General features: G+C 43.4%; 1 protein-coding gene across 2 annotated transcripts in view; it reads right to left on the minus strand.

Annotated features, from left to right (window-relative positions):
• The window catches only part of LOC146688927 (ephrin type-B receptor 1-like), a 136,665-nt gene that overhangs the window by 57,447 nt on the left and 56,433 nt on the right, over positions 1-22,785 (minus strand). For both annotated transcript variants that reach the window (XM_085436117.1, XM_085436116.1), the window contains exons 7-9: positions 13,925-14,187; positions 1,863-1,938; positions 310-434 (exon numbers count right to left, since the gene is read on the minus strand). In XM_085436117.1, coding sequence (XP_085292243.1) covers positions 310-434; positions 1,863-1,938; positions 13,925-14,187 — 464 coding nt within the window. The remainder of the gene's footprint in view (positions 1-309; positions 435-1,862; positions 1,939-13,924; positions 14,188-22,785) is intronic.

A 22,785-nucleotide genomic window follows, 5' to 3' on the forward strand; every position in this document is an offset into this window, starting at 1 on the left:
AGAACTTTTGGGTTTCTTGGAAGCAAAATATAAAGTACGCAGTGGTGGCTCATAACTTTTTGCACAGAACTATACGTGTAGTTTTACCAAAATGGTTGGTGTTACTTTTATTCAAGTTCTTAATGGCTGAGGTGTTTGTGCAGAAGTGAGAATCCTGCTGGTCTTTAGTAACAGTCCTGATAATGGATGACTCTGATGAAGTTGATATTGATTTGCCTGCTTTATTGACTAATGAGTTACTGCCAGCGACTATAGCACCAAAAAGCACAGACACAGAGACAAACACAGACATTTATCATCCCACCCTACCTTGTCATAGTATCGTATCTCGTAGTCGAGGATAATTCCATTGGGCTGTTCGGGCGGTGGCCATGACAACGAGAAACTGCGACTTGTTGAGCTCACTTGGTGCATTATGGGAACTGCTGAGGGAGCTGATAAAAAGCGCACACACATACATACGCACACAAGAATACACAATCAATTAGGCAGTTAAAAGACTTGCTAGCATGTTTAAACACCATAAATATGGAAATACAGAGTTTAATGACATATTGCCAAAGATTATTTGCACTCAAAGGAGAAAAATGTTTCCTCTTCCAAGCTCATGAAAACAAATTACTGCACTTGTCACTGATGGGGAAACAAGAGCTATGTCTGCGATGCATTTTTAACCCATAATTTTGGGAACGAGAAGCTGTTGGCTGTAATGTATTTCATGGTTCAGCTTCTGGATCGTTTTATGTGATGGCTTTCATCACTTTTGTGCTTTGATAGTCTCAAGTGGAAATATGAAGCGAGAAGAAGACTAATATCACACAGCATCTGGAGATGTACTACACTGTTTTAAATTTAATTAAATTAGTGTTTTAAAGGACAAAAAACCTCAAGAGAATTTGTCTTCTTGGTTTTATGGGGATTCTGCTGAAAGCCATTATATCCTAAATAGACTGTATGCATCTTACACAGCTGAGTCACCATAATTTCATACAGCAGCTATAACGCACAGTAAATGCTATGATGCCTCAAGAGGTGTATACTTCTGCTGGAGAAATAATTTGACAGCATGAGCGATCTGTCACCTGAAAACCCCACAGTCTTTTTTTTCCTCACATAGCCACAATTGAGCCCCCCCCCCCCACACACACACACACACACAGTGTTGAATTTTACATCCTAAAGTCCAATGAAATACACTCAAAAGCTATTGCATAATTTAAAAATCTCCCCCAGTGCAGTCAACCTGAAAAATAAATCAGTTTTTGTTGAGTCCTAAAAGATTTCAGAGATAAGAGAGCCTCGCATCCGACAGCCTCGCATAACAAATGCGCTCAGAAAACGGCAGGGTGACAATGGATCATGTTTCGATTAGGAATGAGCCAGGGGTGCTGTAGATGAGGTAAATGATGTGTTTTTCCATAGCAAAGCGGCTTTTAAATCTAAATTTGGGTAGCAGTGGAAATATCACTTGTGTCTGTCTCCATAAAGTATTGATGGAGTAATAACTCACTCACTTTATGGCCTCTAAGAATTATACTGAGGGAGACCTAGGGTGAGGAAAGCAGGGAAAGGGGGGAGAAAGCTGAGAAAAGCAGAATTGAGGGAGGGGGAGGAAAAGCGATGAAAGCTGTGGATGAGCAGGAAAGAAAGAGAGAGAAAGGGGAAGGAGAGCGAGAACAGGCAGAGCGATGACAAGCACATAACATGTTTTATGAATTAAAAGGCTGTAGCTCAATTTCCTTTATCTCTCCGGCCATCCCTCCCTCACATAATCCACAGTGCCCCGGGGTATGCTAGCACACACACAGATGCTTACACACACACACACACACACGCAAAGAGTCATTGCTCTCCCAACTTACCAGCCTGATTGGTTGTAATGTTGATTGACAGTTGTTGGGCGGGGTAAGGGCTCTTGTTGGAGACTCCGTTGACTGCCTATAGAAAAGTAATGGTTATTCCACCCTCAGACATTAAAGTTAATAGTTATTTGAACTGAGTTCTCCACCCCCATCTCTTCATAGCTCTTGGTGCCTTTCCATTCAAGCAATGCATCTGTTTAACAATAATAATGGTGGCTGATAGCTTGAACAACTAGCACATGATTTACCTTTAGCTTCTCAATTTTAGCTAGCAACCGCTGTTGTTTTTTGCCTGAAATGACAAATGGTGCTAGTAAAATTTGGCAAGCTAAGAGTAGCTAAGTTTAATGCCCCAGAATCATATGAAAATAGCAAAGCTAACAAGTTCAACTGTCAAAAGCATTAACTATATTACATGTTGAGTATTATAAGGGAAACCTCAGATTCATGCATTTCTTTGAGACCTAGAAAGTATGGCTGCCTGATTCTGATAGATAGAATCACACATTTTTCTTTGCAGCGAAATTGTATGTTTCACTTATAATGTTAAAACAGTTAAGGCTTGTCAGGTGAGTATGAAAAACATGATAGTACTGCTGCAGTGTAGCAGTAACTTGGTTAGACTGAGTGCACAGTAGGAGAAATCGTAGTGTGCTTTGTAGTGAAATGCTATACAGTAGATGAGGTAATCTACAAGGGTATGATAACCTGCAACTCCACAAAATAATTGGAAATACACTACTGTGCAACAACCTTAAACCATCCCTCATTTCTCTCTCTCATATATATATATATATTGGTCGGTTATTGGTCGGTAGTTGGAGGGGACCGGTCCCTTCTTGGGGTCCTTGGGGATCAGGACCGTCCGGCCTTCAGTTAGCCATTCCGGGTGTCTCTCGTTAACTAGCAGCTGGTTCATTTGTGCTGCCAGACGCTCGTGGAGTGCAGTCAGCTTCTTCAGCCAGTAGGCGTGAACCATGTCGGGCCCTGGTGCTGTCCAACTCTTCATACTGGAGACCCTTTCTTGGATATCTGCCACTGTGATGGTTACTGGACCCTGTTCAGGGAGGTCGCTGTGGTCTGCCCTCAGATCCTCTAGCCACTGAGCATTGCCGTTATGGGTTGCATCCTTCTCCCATATGCTCTTCCAGTATTGCTCCGTCTCCAGCCTTGGTGGTGCTGTTCTCTTATTGTTCCCTTGCCACTGAGAGTACACCTTTGCTGGTTCTGTGGAGAACAGCTGGTTTATTCTCCTGCCTTCTATCTCTCTGGTGTACCTCCTCAAGCGGCTGGCCAAGGCTGTGAGTCTTTGCTTGGCAGTTTCCAAGGCCTCAGGTATGGACAGCTTGCTGTATTTCTTAGGCACCTTATTTGTCGCACCTTTCTGCAACTCCGTTAGTTGGCTAACCTCCCTCCGTGCTACTTTGATCTTGCCCTCTAGCCTCCTTCTCCATGGAGGGTACTGCCCCTTGTCGCTGTTCAACTTGTAGCCAAGCATCTCACTGATCACTGCTGCCATATTGTAGATCAGCTTGTTAGTGTCGGTAATCGTGGTTGTAGGTATTGCCCGTAGTGCTGCATTAACATCATCTAGCAGACCTTCTGAGGGTACTTCACGTAATCTTGGTAACCGGCTACGGGTTTCGACCAATAACCTGCCTCAGTACTACATGGAAGCTCCTGTCAGGCATCATATCGGCCAAGATGAACAGGCACATGGGTCAATACATGAGCGGGACACAGAAAGGAATTGGCAAGAATACCAGAGGCGCAAAACACCAGCTACTGGTAGACAGAACAATCAGCCGAGACTGCAAGACCAGACTGACCAACCTGTGCACTGCCTGGATTGATTACAAGAAGGCCTATGACTCAATGCCCCACAGCTGGATACTGGAATGCCTAGAATTGTACAAGATCAATGGGACCCTAAGAGCCTTCATCAGGAACTCAATGGGGATGTGGCGTACAACACTAGAGGCCAACTCCAAGCCCATAGCACAAGTCACCATCAAGTGCGGGATCTACCAAGGAGATGCTCTGTCCCCACTGCTGTTCTGCATAGGCCTGAACCCCCTCAGTGAGATCATTAACAAGACTGGCTACGGATACCGACTACGGAATGGAGCAGTTGTCAGCCACCTCCTGTACATGGATGACATCAAGCTGTATGCCAAGAGTGAACGAGACATCGATTCACTGATCCACACTACCAGGCTATACAGCAATGACATTGGAATGTCGTTCGGACTGGAGAAGTGTAGTCGGATGGTAACAAAGAGAGGGAAGGTAGTCAGAACTGAGGGGATTGAACTACCAGAAGGCAACATTGCAGACATAGAGGACAGTTACAAGTACTTGGGGATCCCGCAGGCGAATGGGAACCATGAAGAGGCCGCTAGAAAAGCTGCAACCACCAAGTACCTGCAGAGGGTCAGGCAAGTCCTGAGGAGTCAGCTGAATGGTAAGAACAAGATCCGGGCCATCAACACGTACGCCCTGCCCGTGATCAGGTACCCTGCTGGGGTAATAGGCTGGCCAAAGGAGGAGATAGAAGCCACTGACATAAAGACAAGAAAGCTCCTTACCATGCATGGAGGGTTTCACCCCAAGTCCAGCACCCTGAGGCTGTACGCTAAGCGGAAGGAAGGGGGCCGGGGACTGGTGAGTGTCAGCACCACAGTCCAGGATGAGACAACGAACATCCAAGAATACATTGGGAAGATGGCCCCAACTGACCGAGTGCTCAGTGAATACCTCAGGCAGCAGAAACCCAAGAAAGAGGAGGGAGACGAGGAACCATCATGGAAGGACAGGCCCCTGCACGGTATGTACCACCGGCAGATAGAGGAGGTGGCTGATATCCAGAAATCCTACCAGTGGCTGGACAAAGCTGGACTGAAAGACAGCACAGAGGCACTAATCATGGCAGCACAAGAACAAGCTCTGAGCACAAGATCCATAGAGGCTGGGGTCTATCACACCAGGCAAGACCCCAGGTGCAGGCTGTGTAAAGATGCCCCAGAGACAATCCAGCACATAACAGCAGGGTGCAAGATGCTAGCAGGCAAGGCATACATGGAACGCCATAACCAAGTGGCCGGCATAGTGTACAGGAACATCTGTGCCGAGTATAACCTGGAAGTCCCGAGGTCAAAACGGGAGATGCCCCCAAGGGTGGTGGAGAATGGCCGAGCTAAGATCCTGTGGGACTTCCAGATACAGACGGACAAAATGGTGGTGGCTAACCAACCGGACATAGTGGTGGTAGACAAACAGAAGAAGACGGCCGTAGTGATCGATGTAGCGGTTCCGAATGACAGCAATATCAGGAAGAAGGAACACGAGAAGCTGGAGAAATACCAAGGGCTCAGAGAAGAGCTCGAGAGGATGTGGAGGGTGAAGGTAACGGTGGTCCCCGTGGTAATCGGAGCACTAGGTGCGGTGACTCCCAAGCTAGGCGAGTGGCTCCAGCAGATCCCGGGAACAACATCGGAGATCTCTGTCCAGAAGAGCGCAGTCCTGGGAACAGCTAAGATACTGCGCAGGACCCTCAAGCTCCCAGGCCTCTGGTAGAGGACCCGAGCTTGAAGGATAAACCGCCCGCATGGGCGTGCTGGGTGTTTTATATATATTATAGTACAGGGTGGGCCATATATATGGATATCCATATATATGGATATATATATCCATATATATATATATATATATATATATATTCACTCGGACTTTCTGACCACGTCATGATCCACCTAATCCCCGCGTACAGACAGAGGCTGAAGCTCTCCAAACCTGTCGTGAGGACCAAAAAACTGTGGAGCAACGAGGCTGTGGAGGAGCTTCGCACGTGTTTGGAGTCTACAGACTGGGACACAATGAAGGCTGCTTCTAACAGCTTGGACGAGTTTACGGACACTGTCACCTCCTATATCCACTTCTGTGAGGACAGCATTGTGCCATCACGCACCAGGGTGAGTTATAACAATGACAAACCCTGGTTTACTCCTAAACTCAAAAAGCTGTGGCTGGAAAAGAGAAAGGCGTTCAGAAGCGGAGACAGGGACTGCTACAGAGAGGCCAAGTACAGGTTCACTAAAGAAGTGGACATTGCTAAACATCAGCACTCTGAGAAGATGCAGCAGCAGATCTCAGAGAATGACTCGGCCTCTGTGTGGAAAGGTTTTAGGAATATCACCAACTACAAGCCTAAAACCCCCCACTCCACTGATGACTTGCTCTTGGCCAACACCCTTAACACCTTTTACTGCCGTTTTGACGAGCCATAAGGCAGCCTTCACATCTCCAACGGCCCCAACAATAGAGACACTTTGGACACTCATTCCCCCACCTCTCCCCCCTCCATAGAGCCATCACCACCTTCAACCACTTCACCTACAACACCCCCCTCCTCACTCCACACAAAAGAGGATTTCACACCACCTCCTCCCACCACAACTCTTCATATTCATGAAGCAGGTGTGAGGAAGCAGTTTAAGAGTCTGAATGCTCGAAAAGCTCCCGGCCCAGACGGTGTGTCACCTGCCACCCTCAGACACTGTGCAAACGAGCTGGCCCCAGTGTTTTCTGGCATTTTCAACTCCTCACTGCAGGCATGTCATGTGCCTGCCTGCTTCAAGTCCTCTACCATAATCCCTGTCCCCAAGAAACCAAGGATCACTGGATTAAATGACTACAGACCCGTGGCTCTGACATCTGTGGTCATGAAGTCATTTGAGCGTCTGGTTCTCTCCTATCTCAAGACCCTCACGGCCCCCCTCCTGGACCCACTGCAGTTTGCATACAGAGCCAACAGGTCTGTAGATGACGCCATCAACATGGCCCTACACTTCATCCTGCAGCATCTGGACTCCCCAGGAACCTACGCCAGGATCCTGTTTGTGGACTTCAGCTCTGCCTTCAACACCATCCTTCCAGACCATCTCCAAGGCAAGCTTTCCCAGATGAACAGGAAGCAGCATGTGAGGCTGGGAAAGAATGTCTCGGACTCCCGGACCATCAGCACCGGCTCCCCTCAGGGCTGTGTTCTTTCTCCTCTGCTCTTCTCCCTGTACACCAACTACTGCACCTCCACCCACCAGTCTGTCAAGCTAATCAAGTTTGCAGATGACACCACCGTTATTGGACTCATCTCGGACGGGGATGAGTCTGCCTACAGGAGGGAGGTTGAACGTCTGGTGTCCTGGTGCAGCCACAACAACCTGGTGCTGAATGCCCAGAAGACAGTGGAGATTATTCTGGACTTCAGGAAGCACACAGCCCCACTCCCCCCCATCATCCTGACTGACACCCCCATCACCTCTGTGGACTCATTCCGCTTCCTGGGTACCACCATCACCCAGGACCTGAAGTGGGAGCCCACCATCACCTCCGTCATTAAGAAAGCCCAGCAGAGGATGTACTTCCTGAGGGAGCTGAAGAAATTCAACCTGCCAACACGGACGATGATGCAATTCTCCACTGCAATCATCGAGTCCATCCTCACCTCCTCCGTCACCGTGTGGTACGCTAGAGCTACTATCAGGGACAAACAGAGACTGCAGCGTGTTGTGCGCTCTGCTGAGAAGGTGATTGGCTGCAGACTCCTATCTCTGCAGGACCTGTACACCTCCAGGACACTGGGGCATGCAGCTCGGATCTCAGCTGACCCTTCTCACCCTGGACACAGTCTGTTTGACCTGCTCCCCTCAGGCAGGAGGCTCCGGTCCATTCGCACCAGAACCTCTCGCCATAAGAACAGTTTCTTCCCCTCTGCTGTTGGACACATGAACAATAAGCGTATGACTGTTCCCACCACTAACACATGACCCTACGCTGTGATCACTGCATCATTCCATGTTTGGCACTGATCACCACCTGCACTCATGTATATATCTATCTACTTAGCACTTTTAATTCTTATTCTTATTTTTATTTTCATGTCTATTTAAGCGTAATTTATGACAGTATGTTTGCACTGAAGCACCGCAGCAATTTCCTAATGTTGTAAACCTGCTCAACATTTGGCAATAAAACCCTTTCTGATTCTGATACACCATAATAAAATGGGAATGGTTGGTGATATTAAAGTCCTGTTGGTGGCACATTAGTATATGTGAGGGGGCAAACTCCTCAATATGGGTGGTGACCATGATGGCCATTTAGAAGTCAGCCATCTTGGATACAACTTTTGTTTTTTCAATAGGAAGGGGGCCATGTGACACATCAAACTTATTGGTAATGTCACAAGAAAAACAATGGTATGCTTGGTTTCAACGTAACTTTATTCTTTCATGAGTTATTTACAAGTTTCTCTTTGTTCACAGCCATTGACATGTCGAAGAGGTTAACACGTGAGGAGCAGATCGAAATTGTGTTGATATCTGGTGAACGCAGTAACCGGGTCACTGAAGCAGATTTCAATGCAAGACACCCTACGGGACCACCCATCTCCCATGCTACAGTTAGCAAACTGCTTGCTGAGTTTCGTGAAACTGGTTCAGTGTTGGATTTGCCAAAATGTGAACGCAAGAAAACTGTCACTAATGAAGAAACATCAGTGGCTGTCCTAGCTTCATTCAGCAAGAGCCCACAGCGTAGCACTTGCCGCATGTCACTTGAGAGTGGCATTAGTCGAACATCCCTTCGGCGGATATTAGCTACACACAAATGGCACCCTTACAAACTCCAGCTACTGCAGCATCTCAACGAGGATGACCCAGATCGGCGCACAGAATTTGCAGAATGGGCAAAACAAAAATTGGAACAGGACCCTCAGTTCATGCAGAAGATTTTGTTTAGTAATGAGGCAAACTTTTATGTGAATGGTGAAGTTAACAAACAAAACCACCGCTATTGGTCTGACACTAACCCACATTGGATGGATCCCCCCAAGACTGTTGGAACAACAAAAGTGATGTATGGTGTGGTATATGGGGTACAACGATAGTGGGTCCATTCTTCATCAATGGAAACCTCAAGGCCACTGGATATTTGAAATTACTACATGATGATGTGTTTCCCTCTTTGTGCACTGAAGCTGGCACGTTCCCTGAGTTTTTCCAGCAAGAAAATAATGTGGTGCACCACCACATTATGGGTGCCAGGTCCGAGCATTCCTAGATGAACAGTTTCCTGGAAAGTGGATTGGTCGTCGTGGGCCTGTTGAATGGCTCCCAAGGTCTCCCGATCTGACCCCCTTAGACTTTTATCTTTGGGGTCACCTGAAGGCAATGTCTATGGTGTGAAGATACGAGATGTGCAGCACCTGAAACTACGGATACTGAATGGCTGTGCTGGCATTTCTCCTGCGGTGTTGCTATCAGTGTGTGAAGAGTGGGAGAAGAGGGTTGCATTGACAATCCAACACAATGGGCAGCACATTGAACACATCTTATAAGTGGTCAGAAACTTGTAAATAACTCATGAAAGAATAAAGTTACGTTGAAACCAAGCACACCATTGTTTTTCTTGTGACATTACCAATAAGTTTGATGTGTCACATGGCCCTCTTCCTATTGAAAAAACAAAAGTTGTATCCAAGATGGCTGACTTCTAAATGGCCACCATGGTCACCACCCATCTTGAGGAGTTTGCCCCCTCACATATACTAATGTGCCACAAACAGGACTTTAATATCACCAACCATTCCCATTTTATTATGGTGTATCCATATAAATGGCCCACCCTGTAGATCTAAGGAACCAGACTCTCTCGTGATATTCACAGTGATACTTTCATGTTTTTCTTTAGATAGAATATTTGAAAGTCATGTCTTTAAGAAATGGGGAGAAAAAATTCTGCAACAATATCCAAAGAAAGGCTGTGTAATGTTCTTCAAGAAGCCTGAAGAACTATTCCCGATGACCACTTAAAGAAAGCTTGGTTAAGAGAGTTCAGGCTATATTGGCCCCATCCTCTCACCCTGTGGCAGCTGGGATAGGCTCCGGCCCATCCACCCCAACGAATCAGAATTAGATAAGCGGAAGAAAAATAGATGGATGTAAATTATTTAGAGGCTTAAAAAACATCTGACACACTCTTTTCTTGTGTATGCAGTATCTGCGTCATTTAAACTTTAACATGCACAAAAATACAGAGACCCAGCTCTCCCAGTTACAGCTGTTAATCTGTTATTGGGCACTTGCTGTGGTTTAGTAGTCAGTTAGGTATCAGAAACAAGAAGCTAGTTTAATATCAGGGAATAAAAATTCTGCTAGTCCCTTTGCGAAGCTTTAAGATCTCCAAATGTGTTTCATCTCACCAACACTGAGACACAATTAACAGGTTGGGAGTGCTTTTTAAAGACCATCTAATTAGCTGCCACATATTATATTTGTCATGAGCTCAACTAATCATTTTGATGGTTGAACAATGTCTTCAGTCATAGCAAATAAAGGCTGGCAATTACTAATGACTTACTCCAAGCTCTATTTATTCTGTGTCCCTTAATCAAATAGTACCTCCTATCAAGACTATAAAAGGCACATCTTACTTTGCCTCAAAACTTTGTGTTATTAGAGTAGTTAGTACGTTTTCATGCATGGTTGAATTGTGGTAAAACCAGTGTTAATTTACGTCATAGTTTTGTCAACAACCTTTTTTCTTTGCTTAAAACAAGACAATATCAAACAACAAACTAATGCACGAGGACAAAAACTATGATTATATGAGCCAACACTTTCATCAACAAAAGAACATAATATGAAAATATTCAGGACAGACGAGAGCCAATCAGAACTAATTAAGTTGTGTAGAAAGGCAAATTTGGAAGTGAGCGAATTAGAAGTAATTACCGTGTGTAGTTTGGGTAAATGTGCACATTTGATCTGGCCCTGGAAAATGGTAGCTAGCACACATTAGTAACACTACACGTCTTTTGAACTTCAGAGGTTCAATGCCTGACCAGGGCGTCTGTATCCAGTAAGCCTCCCTAGACTGTCACCACTCGCTTGAACGGGAATACCAGAGAGATGGAAATCAGGAGAATAAACCAAGGAAACAGTGCGACACTGCCCCACCTCCAGTCTTGTTATGGCTATGTAAGAATAGCCCCACGAAGACTGAAGACAGAGCAATACTGGAAGAGCATATGGGAGAAGAACGCAACCCACAGCAATCTCCCTGAATAGGATCCAGTAATCATCACAGTGGCAGACATCAAAGAAAGGGTCTCCAGTATGAAGTATTGGACAACACCAGGCCCCAACATAATTCAAGCTCACTGGCTGAAAAAGCTGACTTCACTCCATGAACGTCTGGTAGCACAAATGAACCAACTGCTAATCGACAAGAGATACCCAATATGACTAAATGAAGGCCAGGGAGTCCTGATCCCCAAGGATCCCCAGAAAGAACCGTGCCCATCCAATCAATAACCTGCCTCAGTACCACATGATGTCAGGCATCATAGCGACTAATATGAACAAGGACATTGCTCAACACATGAGCAGGGCACAGAAAGGAATTGGCAGAGACCAAGAAATACCAGAGACCGAGACTGAAAGACCAGCTGAAAGACCAGCTCCAGATCCTGGAATATCTAGAACTACACAAGATCAACAGGACCCGTAGCACCTTCAACAGGAACTTAATGGGGATGTGGCAAATAATACTATCCAACTGGACATGTCACCATCAAGTGCAGGGTTTACCAAGGAGATGGCCTTTCCCTATAGTTGTTCTGGATAGGCCTGATCCCCCTCATTAGGATCATTAACAAGACTGGCTACAGAGCCAGACTAAGGAATAAAGCAATTGTTAGCTGCCTCCTCTACATGGATGACATCAAGCTGTATGCCAAGAGTGAAGAAGACATCGATTCACTGCAACGACATTGGAATGTTAATCGGACTGGAGAAGTGTAGTTCGATGGTAACAAAGAGAGGGAAGATAGTCAGAACTGTGAGGATTGCACTACCCACAGGGAAATGGGAACCACGAAGAGGTCGCTAAAAAGCGGCAAACACCAAATACCTGCAGAGGGTAAGGCAAGTCCTGGGGAGTCAGCTGAATGGAAAAAACAATACCTGGGCAATCAGCACCAACGCCCTGCCCATGATCAAGAACCCTTCTGGCCAAAGGAGAACATAGAAGCCACTGACATCGAAACAAGGAAGCTCCTGACTATGCATGGTTTTCACCCAAAATCCTGCACCCTGAGACTGCATGCTAAGTGAAAGGAAGAAGGACCAAGGACTGGTTATTGTCAGAACCACTGTCCAGAATGAGACAACAAACATCCATGAGTAAATCAGAAAGATGTCCACAACCGACTGCGTGCTTAGTGAATACCTCAGGTAAACGAAACCCAAGAAAGGAGAGGAGGAGCCATGGAAGGACAGGCCCATGCACGGTATGTACCACTGGCAGATAGAGGAAGTAGCTAACATTCAGAAATCCTACTAGTGGCTGGACAAAGCTGGTCTGAAAGACAGTACAGAGGAACTGATCATGGCAGCACAGGAACAAGATCTAAGTACAAGATCCCTGGAGGCTGGGGTCTATCCCGCCAGGCAAGACACCAGGTGCAGGCTGTGTAAAGATTCCTGAGACAGATAGAATTAGCTATACCAAGTGATAACAACATCAGGAAAAAGGAACAAAGGAACAGACGTATCAAGGGCTAAGAGAAGAACTCAAGAAGATGTGGAGTGTGAAAGTAACAGTGGTCCCAGGGGTAATCAGAGCACTCGGTGCAGTGACCCACAAGCTAGGTGAGTGGTTCCAGCAGATCCCAGAAACAAAATCCAAGAGAAGAATTTCTAATGAATTTTTATTTAAAACAATTCAGTGGACTACATATTGAACTTAGAGGACAGATACAAAATATCAATCCTATCGTGTTGTATTGATCCGGTTGGTACCTAATGGATTAGTATCGATAGTATCGATGCTTGCCCACCTCTAGTAGTAGGTGCTCTCACCAAACAGTACAGCTTCCCCCCCATATGCTCCCTGTTTCTCATGATAACGGGGAAAAATTTCAATGCATGGGATGAAAAGACGAGTAGACATATGGGCACATTGATTTAATGACTAAATTTATCGTTCATCAATATTGACATATTCATCCCGCAACAGATGGGCCACACTATTCATATAGTCAGGGATTGGATTCTATTTTTAAAAAATAGCCACCTCTAGTTAGTAGAGTCATTGAACTCATTGAACTGAATTCTAATACCACTGGCCTTGATTTTAGACTTACGTGTATGGGAAATGAGGCAGATGGCAGAAGATTGAAGGGACACAATTGTACTGGTTTTATAGACTTCAGGGTGACCCTGTAAGTTGAGAGTTATAACTGCAGATTGTGCATAAAAGCCTGCATGTCAGCAAGCATCTATGTAGCCTCAGTAACCTTGAGCATTATGGTTAATATTTGCATTTCAAAAAATAGCTGACAGCAAGGTTGTTTTTAAAGTGGGTAATAAGCATAACTACTTTTTTTAAGTACTAACTTTTGCTGTTCTTGACAGTGGACAAAAAAATACAACTAAAATACAGTAAATATCAACATCACATTTGCTGTGAAATGTCTGTGTAGGTTCTCAGTCATCCATGTCATGGTATTCTAAGGAGCTTGGAAAGAAAGTGACTGGATTCTTTAAGTTTCTTGAAGATGTTTAATCTCTTATCCCAGAAGCTTCTTGAGTTCTGAAACGAAATGGTGGACAATCCCACGTATTTAAATCTCGTGGCAGTGTGCCTTAATAAACAGAGTCAACTCCTTTTTTGACACATTGGCTCGTGTGATGAGGCGCATGAGTCATGTGGCCAATAAATTGCTAAATAGTGGCATTTTGGGGAGAGTGTTGGAACTATGCATGAAAATTTCTTTGATGCATTTTTGCTGTTTTTAGTACACCTCTGGAGTCCACCGCAACTGCTGCAAATCCAGCATGAATGCAACTCCCACTAACTGACAATGAGTCTAGGCCTACACGAAGTGCCTGTTTGATATACACAAAATAGATTTTTCACTGTTGTAAACACTCAACAAATCTCTTCACAGCACAAACAAAGCATGAAAAAGGGAGGCAGCCCTCCGTCTGTGGACAAACCTGTATGTCAAAGGTGTACGACGTGTGGGCCCGCAGCTTGCTGATCTCAACCCTTGTTTCCTTTAACGCCTGTTTGCCTGGAACAAACACCACGCTGTCATCACATGGCTGACAAGCCCGACGCTCATTGCTGTGGCATCGGCGACACAACAAATTATACGACAAGTCGTCGCGGTGTCCAGTGTCACGTGGTGAGTGCCACTCCAACATCACCGATGTCTGGTTGACCACTGAGACCACATTGCGAGGAGCTGAAGGGACACCTGGAAAGAAAAATAACGAGTGAGAGGGAATGTCACCTGTTTACATGGAAGAATTTGTCTGTCTGTGTGTGTGTGTGTGTGTGTGTGTGTTATGTTTGGAAACAATGTGTTTGGAAACAGTTGATAACCATACTAAATAAATAACTGAAATTTGTTGTTTGTTGATATGGGATATTAGATTTAACATTATGTGTTTTCCTTAGTTTTACACAATATTGTCTATGATTTCAAAACTTGAACCAATAGTAAAGTTTGTGCCTTTTTAGGTAAAATAAGGAAATAAAAATGCAAGAGCCCCACCATTCTTAAAATTAGGGGTGGGCGATTTATCAAATATACTCAATGCATTGTGAGTTTTTCCATGGTTAAAATGGTTTTATCGTAACCACTGAGTATACGTTGCCATGGAAATATTAAGCTGTCTGCACATAATCCACTGTGAGTTTTTTTCTCCCACATGCTATGAATGCATAATTAATCCCCCCCCACCGGAAAATCTACCGCCACACTGCACCGAGCATGGGTGTTTATATACTACCAGGATGTATACAAACTATGAAACCAATTGTGAATAATATTTGGAAGCACCAAATAATGTTACCATTTGTCACGTACGTGATAGAATACCTGCCTGTTGTAAACTATAATTAGTGGATGGATATCAGATAAACAAATAAGATCGTAGAACAGGTACGCTTTCACATTTTTCTGGTTCTTTATTGCACATGTAAACTTTGCAGTTTTGTTTTAAAGCTTTTGTTATGTGTAAAATGGTGAAAAACATCATAAGATACATTTACTAACCTAACAGCTGAGGTTTTTAAAAACATTGGGGTTGGTCTTGAAAATTAATTAATGATAAATATATCTCCCCATCCAGCTGGGGGGAACAGGTACTAATAACTAATTTAGCCAAGGCCACCAAAAAAGGCTAAATCCCATTTATCAGACATTGATCAGTGAAAGAAAGAAAGTAGGGAAGAAAGAGAGCAGCATATGTTCACAATGATTACGGAAATAAAACTGGGGACTCACATAGGATCTGAGTTTGGTTGTGTTCCAATTAAAAAAAATGCTGACATTTCTTTTCTTCTTGATGTCAAAAACAAGGCCAAGTGCGAAAACACCATTAATGTAAGACTAAAGAGCTGCAGACATGTTAATCTTGAGCACCTTCAGCTGTTAATTGTGGTGAATTGAACTTAACATGTTTGAATCAGCTCTAAAATCAGTACTTTCAGTTTTTCTTCTCTACAATATTTAAATTCAGAATCCCTTCACTTTTTAGGTCTCGTTAAATCAATCTCAGTTGTAAGCTTTATTCATCATCTAAATCTATTCAGAGCCTGGACTTGTGATGTTTTAAAGTAATGAAATGTAGAACTTTCTCAGGATGCCAGAATGGTTTTATCACAACGTTCACGTTTCAGTACTGAAAGCTGAACACACTTCTGTTTCTCTGAACTGCTTTACTTTTTATTCCACCAAGTTAGTTTTTAAAGCACTGTTATCATCCATTCTTATTGTTTATTATGCAAGGAATGAAGAGTTTGACAATGTTATATCACTTGTTGAAACCCATGACCTAAACTTCTAAAATGTGATGTTAGTCAGCCATCACCAAGACCTTTACAGATTCAAAGTCACTGACTTTGGGCTCTCTCAGCTCCACAATGGTAAGTAGATGAAACATCTCTGATAGTTCAGAGATGTACTGGATATTTGCACAGTCACACAAACCTCCAAAGTTTCTGAGGGGTTTCTCAGCAGTACGATAAATCATAGTTATCCAAACTGTCAATATCAATAGCAATTGTGACAATTACAATCACCTCCATCATGTCCCTGGAATTTATTCTGGGACTTCAGTTTGCAGAGGCCACAGATGGGTTGCACTGCTGCTACTCTGTGCTTACCCCAACAACAATGAATAATGATATAGTAAATACAATAACATGATTAAAGTCTGCTCCTCATTTAGTCTGAAGAACTTGACTCCCAATTTGCAGATGAGACTCACAGTGGAGACCCTGGACCAGCTGCCAGACAAAATTGCTAAACTGTGGGCCAGAGACTGCCCATTTCTTCCACAGAGAGTTCAATTCCACCAGCACTTCACCATTGCTCTGCTTAATTTCGATAGTCCTTAAACTTGTGTTTGAATTACACTTTTTTTTTAAGTTGACATCCTATTTTTTTGTATAAAAACTTAAAGGTATACACATTTACAAAGCACATGGTCTCTGTAGACCAACCAGAACCCCATCACACAAACTCAGAAATGCTTTGTTGGAATATGTAAACCACTGCACTACTAAGCCACTACTTTTAGTAGTTTCACTGATCACAAGGATTCGCTGCAGAGGGAAACATCGCTTATTTGATTTGTCAGATTTTGTATGCCAGATGCACTTCCTGTTGCAACTCCAAATGGATTTGTGCACCTTATCATGTAATAACCATAATGAGGTGGTGATTCTTTCACCAGACAGAAATACCAAGGGACCTGAGGCAACGCTAACTCAGAACCCTACAAGTCCCCATCTTTTAAGCACCTGTTAGCTAACTGTGCTTGGCTTATTGCTGAACACTGAGCACATCAGGAAACACTGCTTCATTTGCTCCACACTGTTTCACTGCTTCATTTGGGACATGCACAACACTAACAGGTGTAAGAACAACAGCCCATACTTGGCTTCCAGAGAGAACCTTCAGCCCTACACTCAATGCAGATATATATGCACACACAAATGTCTCACCCAATGGCGGCAACACTGATGCTAAAATAAAGAAGTCAAACTAAAATAAAGGAGTCAAAGACACCTGTGTCTCACAATATCTTGATGCCTACTTTCTCGCCACACTTGTGAGAAATGCTTGGAAGACTCTTATTTACCATTTATCACCCATAGGTGATAAACGGTAAATAAAAGTCTAGCTCACATTTTGAGACCTGAGATTTCATCTCACAATCCAAGATGTTCAACGTTTCAGCAGCTCGCCCCCGTACACACTTCCTCCTTCCCACAACTCTGAAGGCTAAAACTGTCAGTCTTCCAATGGCCTCGCCTTTGACAAAATTTACAAAACTTACCAGAATCACGCACAATCACTGCCACCAATTCCCATGAGTGCAGCAAGCGAGAGAAAAATGCAAATCATCAATATGGGATCCACCAATCCAACAACATTATACTTACTCAAACTTTCCTAAGAACACAGAATAATGTTACCAACTGAATAAGGATGAGCAATGATTGATTAAACTATTTATCCACATCAGTGATATAAAGCAATCCATGGATGCACTGACAAATGCATGACATGTGTTGTATGTGCAAAACCAAACCACAAAAAAATAACTCAAACAAAAAGATAACAAGAAATGGAGATGGACACATTTTCGTAATCAGGTCTTTGTTTTGATCATTGAATAAATAATTATCATTGATCTGCTCAACAAATGGGTTCATGGGCTCTAATATTCATGTGAATAATCATCAAGGAAGTATTCTTAAACTCAGTGACAATTAAAATAAAAGTTAGGTGCCATTCGCACCAGAACCTCTCGCCATAAGAACAGTTTCTTCCCCTCTGCTGTTGGACACATGAACAATAACCATATGACTGTTCCCACCACTAACACATGACCCTACGCTGTGTCACTGCATCATTCCATGTTTGGCACTGATCACCACCTGCACTCATGTATATATCTTTCTACGTAGCACTTTTAATTCTTATCCCTACTTTTATTTTTTCATGTCTATTTAAGTGCTATTTATGACACTATTTAAGTGCTATTTATGACACTATGTTTGCACTGAAGCACCGCAGCAATTTCCTAATGTTGTAAACCTGCTCAACATTTGGCAATAAACCCCATTCTGATTCTGATTCTTTCTTACCCATTCTGGGCATCCGATGTTCTCACGTACTGCAACTGCAGTGCAGTCGAATACTTTATCTTAATTGGCATCCGCTTGTATAATACTGAGAGGGTTGTAGAAACTGTCAAGGCTGCTTGCTGACATGGAAAGTTGACAAGTGCAGTTCCCAGTCGGAAGTTTGCACTTCAGCCAACAGTGTCTACAATGTTCAAAAAGTGACCCAATAGCTCAGCGCCAGTAGGGAATCTGCATCTCTTTTCTCTTAGCTCTTCTCTGTGATCTGAGGAACAGCTAAGGGCTTTTAGGGTACACAACCAGGGTTTTCACAAGATTAAACCTACTGGGTGCACGTCTCTTTGATTGCTCACACACATCACAGACACTGCAGTGCACACGCCAAACAAGAGCAGTTGAGATGAAATGGATATTCAACCTTGGCATATGGTAAATCACAGAGTCATTAGAAACAGCCGAGAAGGCCCTGTGGAATATGTGCATGTGCGCTTTTCTCAAAGAGACACTCAGAGGCAGAAATCAAAGTGCTAACAATCAGTAGGGGGGCTGAAAATCTAAGAAGCACCATCTTATAAACATTTCTACTGAGAGAGCGGGAAAGAGAAGACCCGTCTGGGCTTTGATTATTAGAGACAAACACAGTGTGTTGGCACAGGCGTTCACTCCATTTTACTTTTTTATCTAAATAGCACAAATACAAATTATTTTAAAGTGTCTGACACTCAGAGTTCACAGCAAGCACACATTCAAATGCAGAAAAGTAAGAAGCGAGGCGATAATCACATTATAAATTTTCCAGTTCCAGTTTTACTGTTGCAACAAGAGACAGCGTTCCAAAAGACTTAGAGACACAATCTGTGCTGCTGTTTACAGCCGCGTTCTTTTTCACAGTTTTGTAAATGGCTTACACAATATTGCTCTGACCTGTACACAAAAATACCACAAACAGAAAACCTCTACATATGCACACAGGGTAAAGACACACACACTCCTCCATACCTTTGCAGCCCATGAGGCGTGCTGAAGAAATGATTTTCTGTCAGGCAACTATCCACACAGCACACATTCACTCTTCCATCTCACTGGTCAGATTTTATATCTGATTGAGTTCATGCCAAATCCAAATAAACTGCAGCTCTTTCCTATATTAAACTTCCATCCCACTGTTTTTGAACTTTTTTCACTCCTTGTTCTCGTGGCTCTTGTGCTTGAAAGAAAACAAACTTGTAACTCAGTTTGTTTTTGTCCTTGAATTGAAAGTACCCAGGTAATTCACAGAGCTGTGTAGGCTGACTAGGTTGACATCTGACACCTTTTCACATAAAAAGTCGATTTTTTTTCTCTTCTGTCTGCATCAGTTTGAGTTTGCTGCCACTGTTGTGATGGCTTTCATGTGGTACCTCTGTTGTCAGAATAGGTTAACCACATCAGCCGCTCCATATTTATTGTGACAAAGTCATTTTTGAACATTTTCTCTGTCATTTTATTTCAGTAAACTTTCAATGCAATTACTACATCGACTTTAAAACACCCAACCTGTGTAACTAGTGTTAAATAAACAATGACTATTTGCTTTGCTGTGTACAACGTTCAGGCTAGGACTGGGCGATATATCGAGTTTTTAAATATATCGATATATTTTTATACGAGATATGAGATGTGACAATATCGTTTATATCGATATAGTCTACGTTACGTTATAATTATACTTGTGGAGCCAATAATTTGCCTCTCTTTCGTCCACTTTTGTCTCTACGCAAACGTTACTCTGCCTCGCCTCGCTCCTTCACTGAACACAACTCCCCCTCCGCCATCGCTTCACCTGCAGGCGACGACAAGATGGACACAGCTATCAAAGAGGAGCTGGTCGGTAAAAAGAAACCATTGGGAGATTACTATTGTAGTGCTGTCAGGCTTAATCTCGTTAAAATGACGTTAACGCCATAACTGCATTAACGCAGCAAATCTCCGTAAACAATTAGCGCGGATCGCCCCGTGCGTGGGGCTGCAGAGCGTCAATGCGTTAACGAGTTTTATTAACGCTGTATGTTAATAAAAGTCCCTGTGTGAGATCTGGGACACAGCTTTGACTAAGAGCTCTCTTTGTTCTTACTTTATGGCTTAAAAAAATATCGAGATATATATCGTATATCGCCCAGCCCTAGTTCAGGCATTACATTTTGAACACTGACATATGAAGTGAATAACACAGGTTATCTCTTCATCCTGGCACCTGTTTGTGGGTGGGGTATATTAAGGAGCAAGTAAACATTTTGTCCTCAAAGTCAATGTGTTAGAAGCTGGAAAAATTAGCAGGCATCAGCATTTGAGTGAGTTTGACAAACGGTGGCAAAATGATGGAGTCTAGGTGATGGTGTCACAGCATTTCCAAAAAGGTTTGTGTCTGGGGCTGCATAGGCACAGACCAGTCAAGGTGCCCATGCTTACCTTGTCCACCATCAAAGACACCAACAATGGGGGTGTGAGCATCAGACGTGGTCTGCTGAATCACATTTTCTTTCTGTTGTGGGTGTCTGTGGAGCTTACCTGGGGAACACGTGGAACTAGGATTCACTATGGGGAGGAGACAGTGTGATTTGGCCAATGTTTTCCTGGGAAACCTCGGGTTCTATCATCAGGAACCAGGAATGGTTTGAGGAGCACAACAATGAGTTTGAGGTGTTGACTGAACCCACAAGTGGTTTCAATTTCAAGGTTTTCAATGCAAGTAAATCAGGTAATCCTCAAAAAAAAAAACGTAATAGGGAAGTTGAACACTAAGAGTAGACAAATCAACAGCACAGAAAATTTTGCAGAAATTAAAGAACATACTGGTGTGGATGGAAACATAAGACAGATTGGATCAATACAGAAGGCAATGGTGTGGATGATCACAGAAGGATTTCCAGCATAAAGGAAGAAGCTGTAAAAAGAGCATCCTCCATGAGGTAGACATATAAATATCCAGGTCAGCAATGAAAACAAGATGCCATGAGAACAAACCGATAAACAGGGTTACAGGATACTAGGTATACATACCAGTGTTCAGTCTCAAGGATAGAAAGAGCAGAGCAGCTCTCATTCAGCATTCTTAACGGCGTTTAGACAAAATGATCAACCTGTACCAGAAAAACCGGAAGAGCAGGCCTGGAACCCCTAACCCTGCTAATCTGAAGTTTACTGTATCCTCTGTGAATCAGCTGAGACAAGGGCGTTTGCCTGTTTTTATTACTCATAAAGAAGAGTAAAGAATTGCGACATGAAATCTTGAGTGTACTGAGCCACGCTGTCTGATCAGCCTGAAGCTGACTGGATTTTGCGGGACAACAACCACAAGCTTGGTTCACTACAGTTCAGGATGTTCAACAAATTTTCTCTTTGCTGTCTCAGGACTTACCGTGGAACTCAGACTTGACAGTCTGACCCCGGTCAATGAATTCAGAGTATGTAAATCTGTGAACATCAAAACCATTAGAAAAAGAAAGGGGGAAAAAAGAAAGTATGGTGGTTGCACTCCTGACCTAATGTGACATGTGGAGGTTAGGATGAGGTGTGGATACTGTGGGTCCATTCACTGAAAAGCTATTGAGTGCCTGACTGGGATCCACAAACCGAGCTTTCATCAGCAAATTGATGTTTGCTGTCTGTGTAAGATCCATGGTGGTGAAACCACAAAATAGTCTGAGTGATCGTCGTGGGACTTTTTGTATAAATGACAACTGTGCTGGGAGAATCCCAGAGGTGAGCAAAGAGACAGCCATTATTATACAGCTGTTTATTTTCAGTCCAGAAAACCCGCTCTTAGCACTTTGTAAGAGGGTCTCACTAATTGCCGACCTTATGCACCGCCACTCATTAAAAAAGAAAAGATTGACTCATACCTGGCAAACATTTATTCTTCCACACATGAAGTTATAAGACTGATGGTTTTTTGTATTGCTTGCCTGCTGTTATGCCGCTAACATATGAGGCTTAGTTGCAGACTCAACTAAAGCTTGTGTTCAGCATTTTTTTAGTGAACTCTACTGACTGCAGAGGATTAAAAAAAAAGGTCAAGAAATTCTGTCATTTGATTAGTGTAAACCAGAGCAAAGCGCCAATTCCTCAAATATATGAAATGACGAACATACAAAAGGAATGCAGATGTGACAGCCAGTGCATAAGAAAATAACGCAAAATGTGGGGCCGATCAGCAATATTCACCGTCAACATTTGTTCTGCTTTTCTGACGCAGCATTGCAAATTCATTCACGACTCTGTGACAGCAAAATATGGCCAGACTATGAATGAACCAGTGCTTTTTAACCCCCCGCCCCAAAACATAAAGCTGTATTCAGGTCACCTGGACATGTACAAGCACACAGGTACACACTCACACACACACACAGACTAACTGCATGCAGTCCAAAATGATTCATGTCTCAACCTACTTACACCATCTCTCTGAGGAATTGAGAGCTCCATTTTTCAAACTCTCTGTGCCTCATCTTGCATAGCAATATAGCCTCTTCAACACACTAAACACATATTCACTTCAATGGAAAGCCCGAGGAATGTGGCAGCATTATTACTTACCGCTCCCCAAATCCCCTAATGAGGACAGGGATGCTACAGCGCTCTGAACGAGGCACAGAGAATTAGGGGCGCAATGATAAATCAAAGCAGATGTTGGCCTTTAACTTAATGATGAAAT

The sequence above is a fragment of the Copadichromis virginalis genome, linkage group LG17 (genome assembly GCF_057382275.1).
Source record: "Copadichromis virginalis isolate Kocher_CV1m ecotype Utaka linkage group LG17, C_Virginalis_male_GT1.1, whole genome shotgun sequence".
NCBI lineage: Eukaryota > Metazoa > Chordata > Actinopteri > Cichliformes > Cichlidae > Copadichromis > Copadichromis virginalis.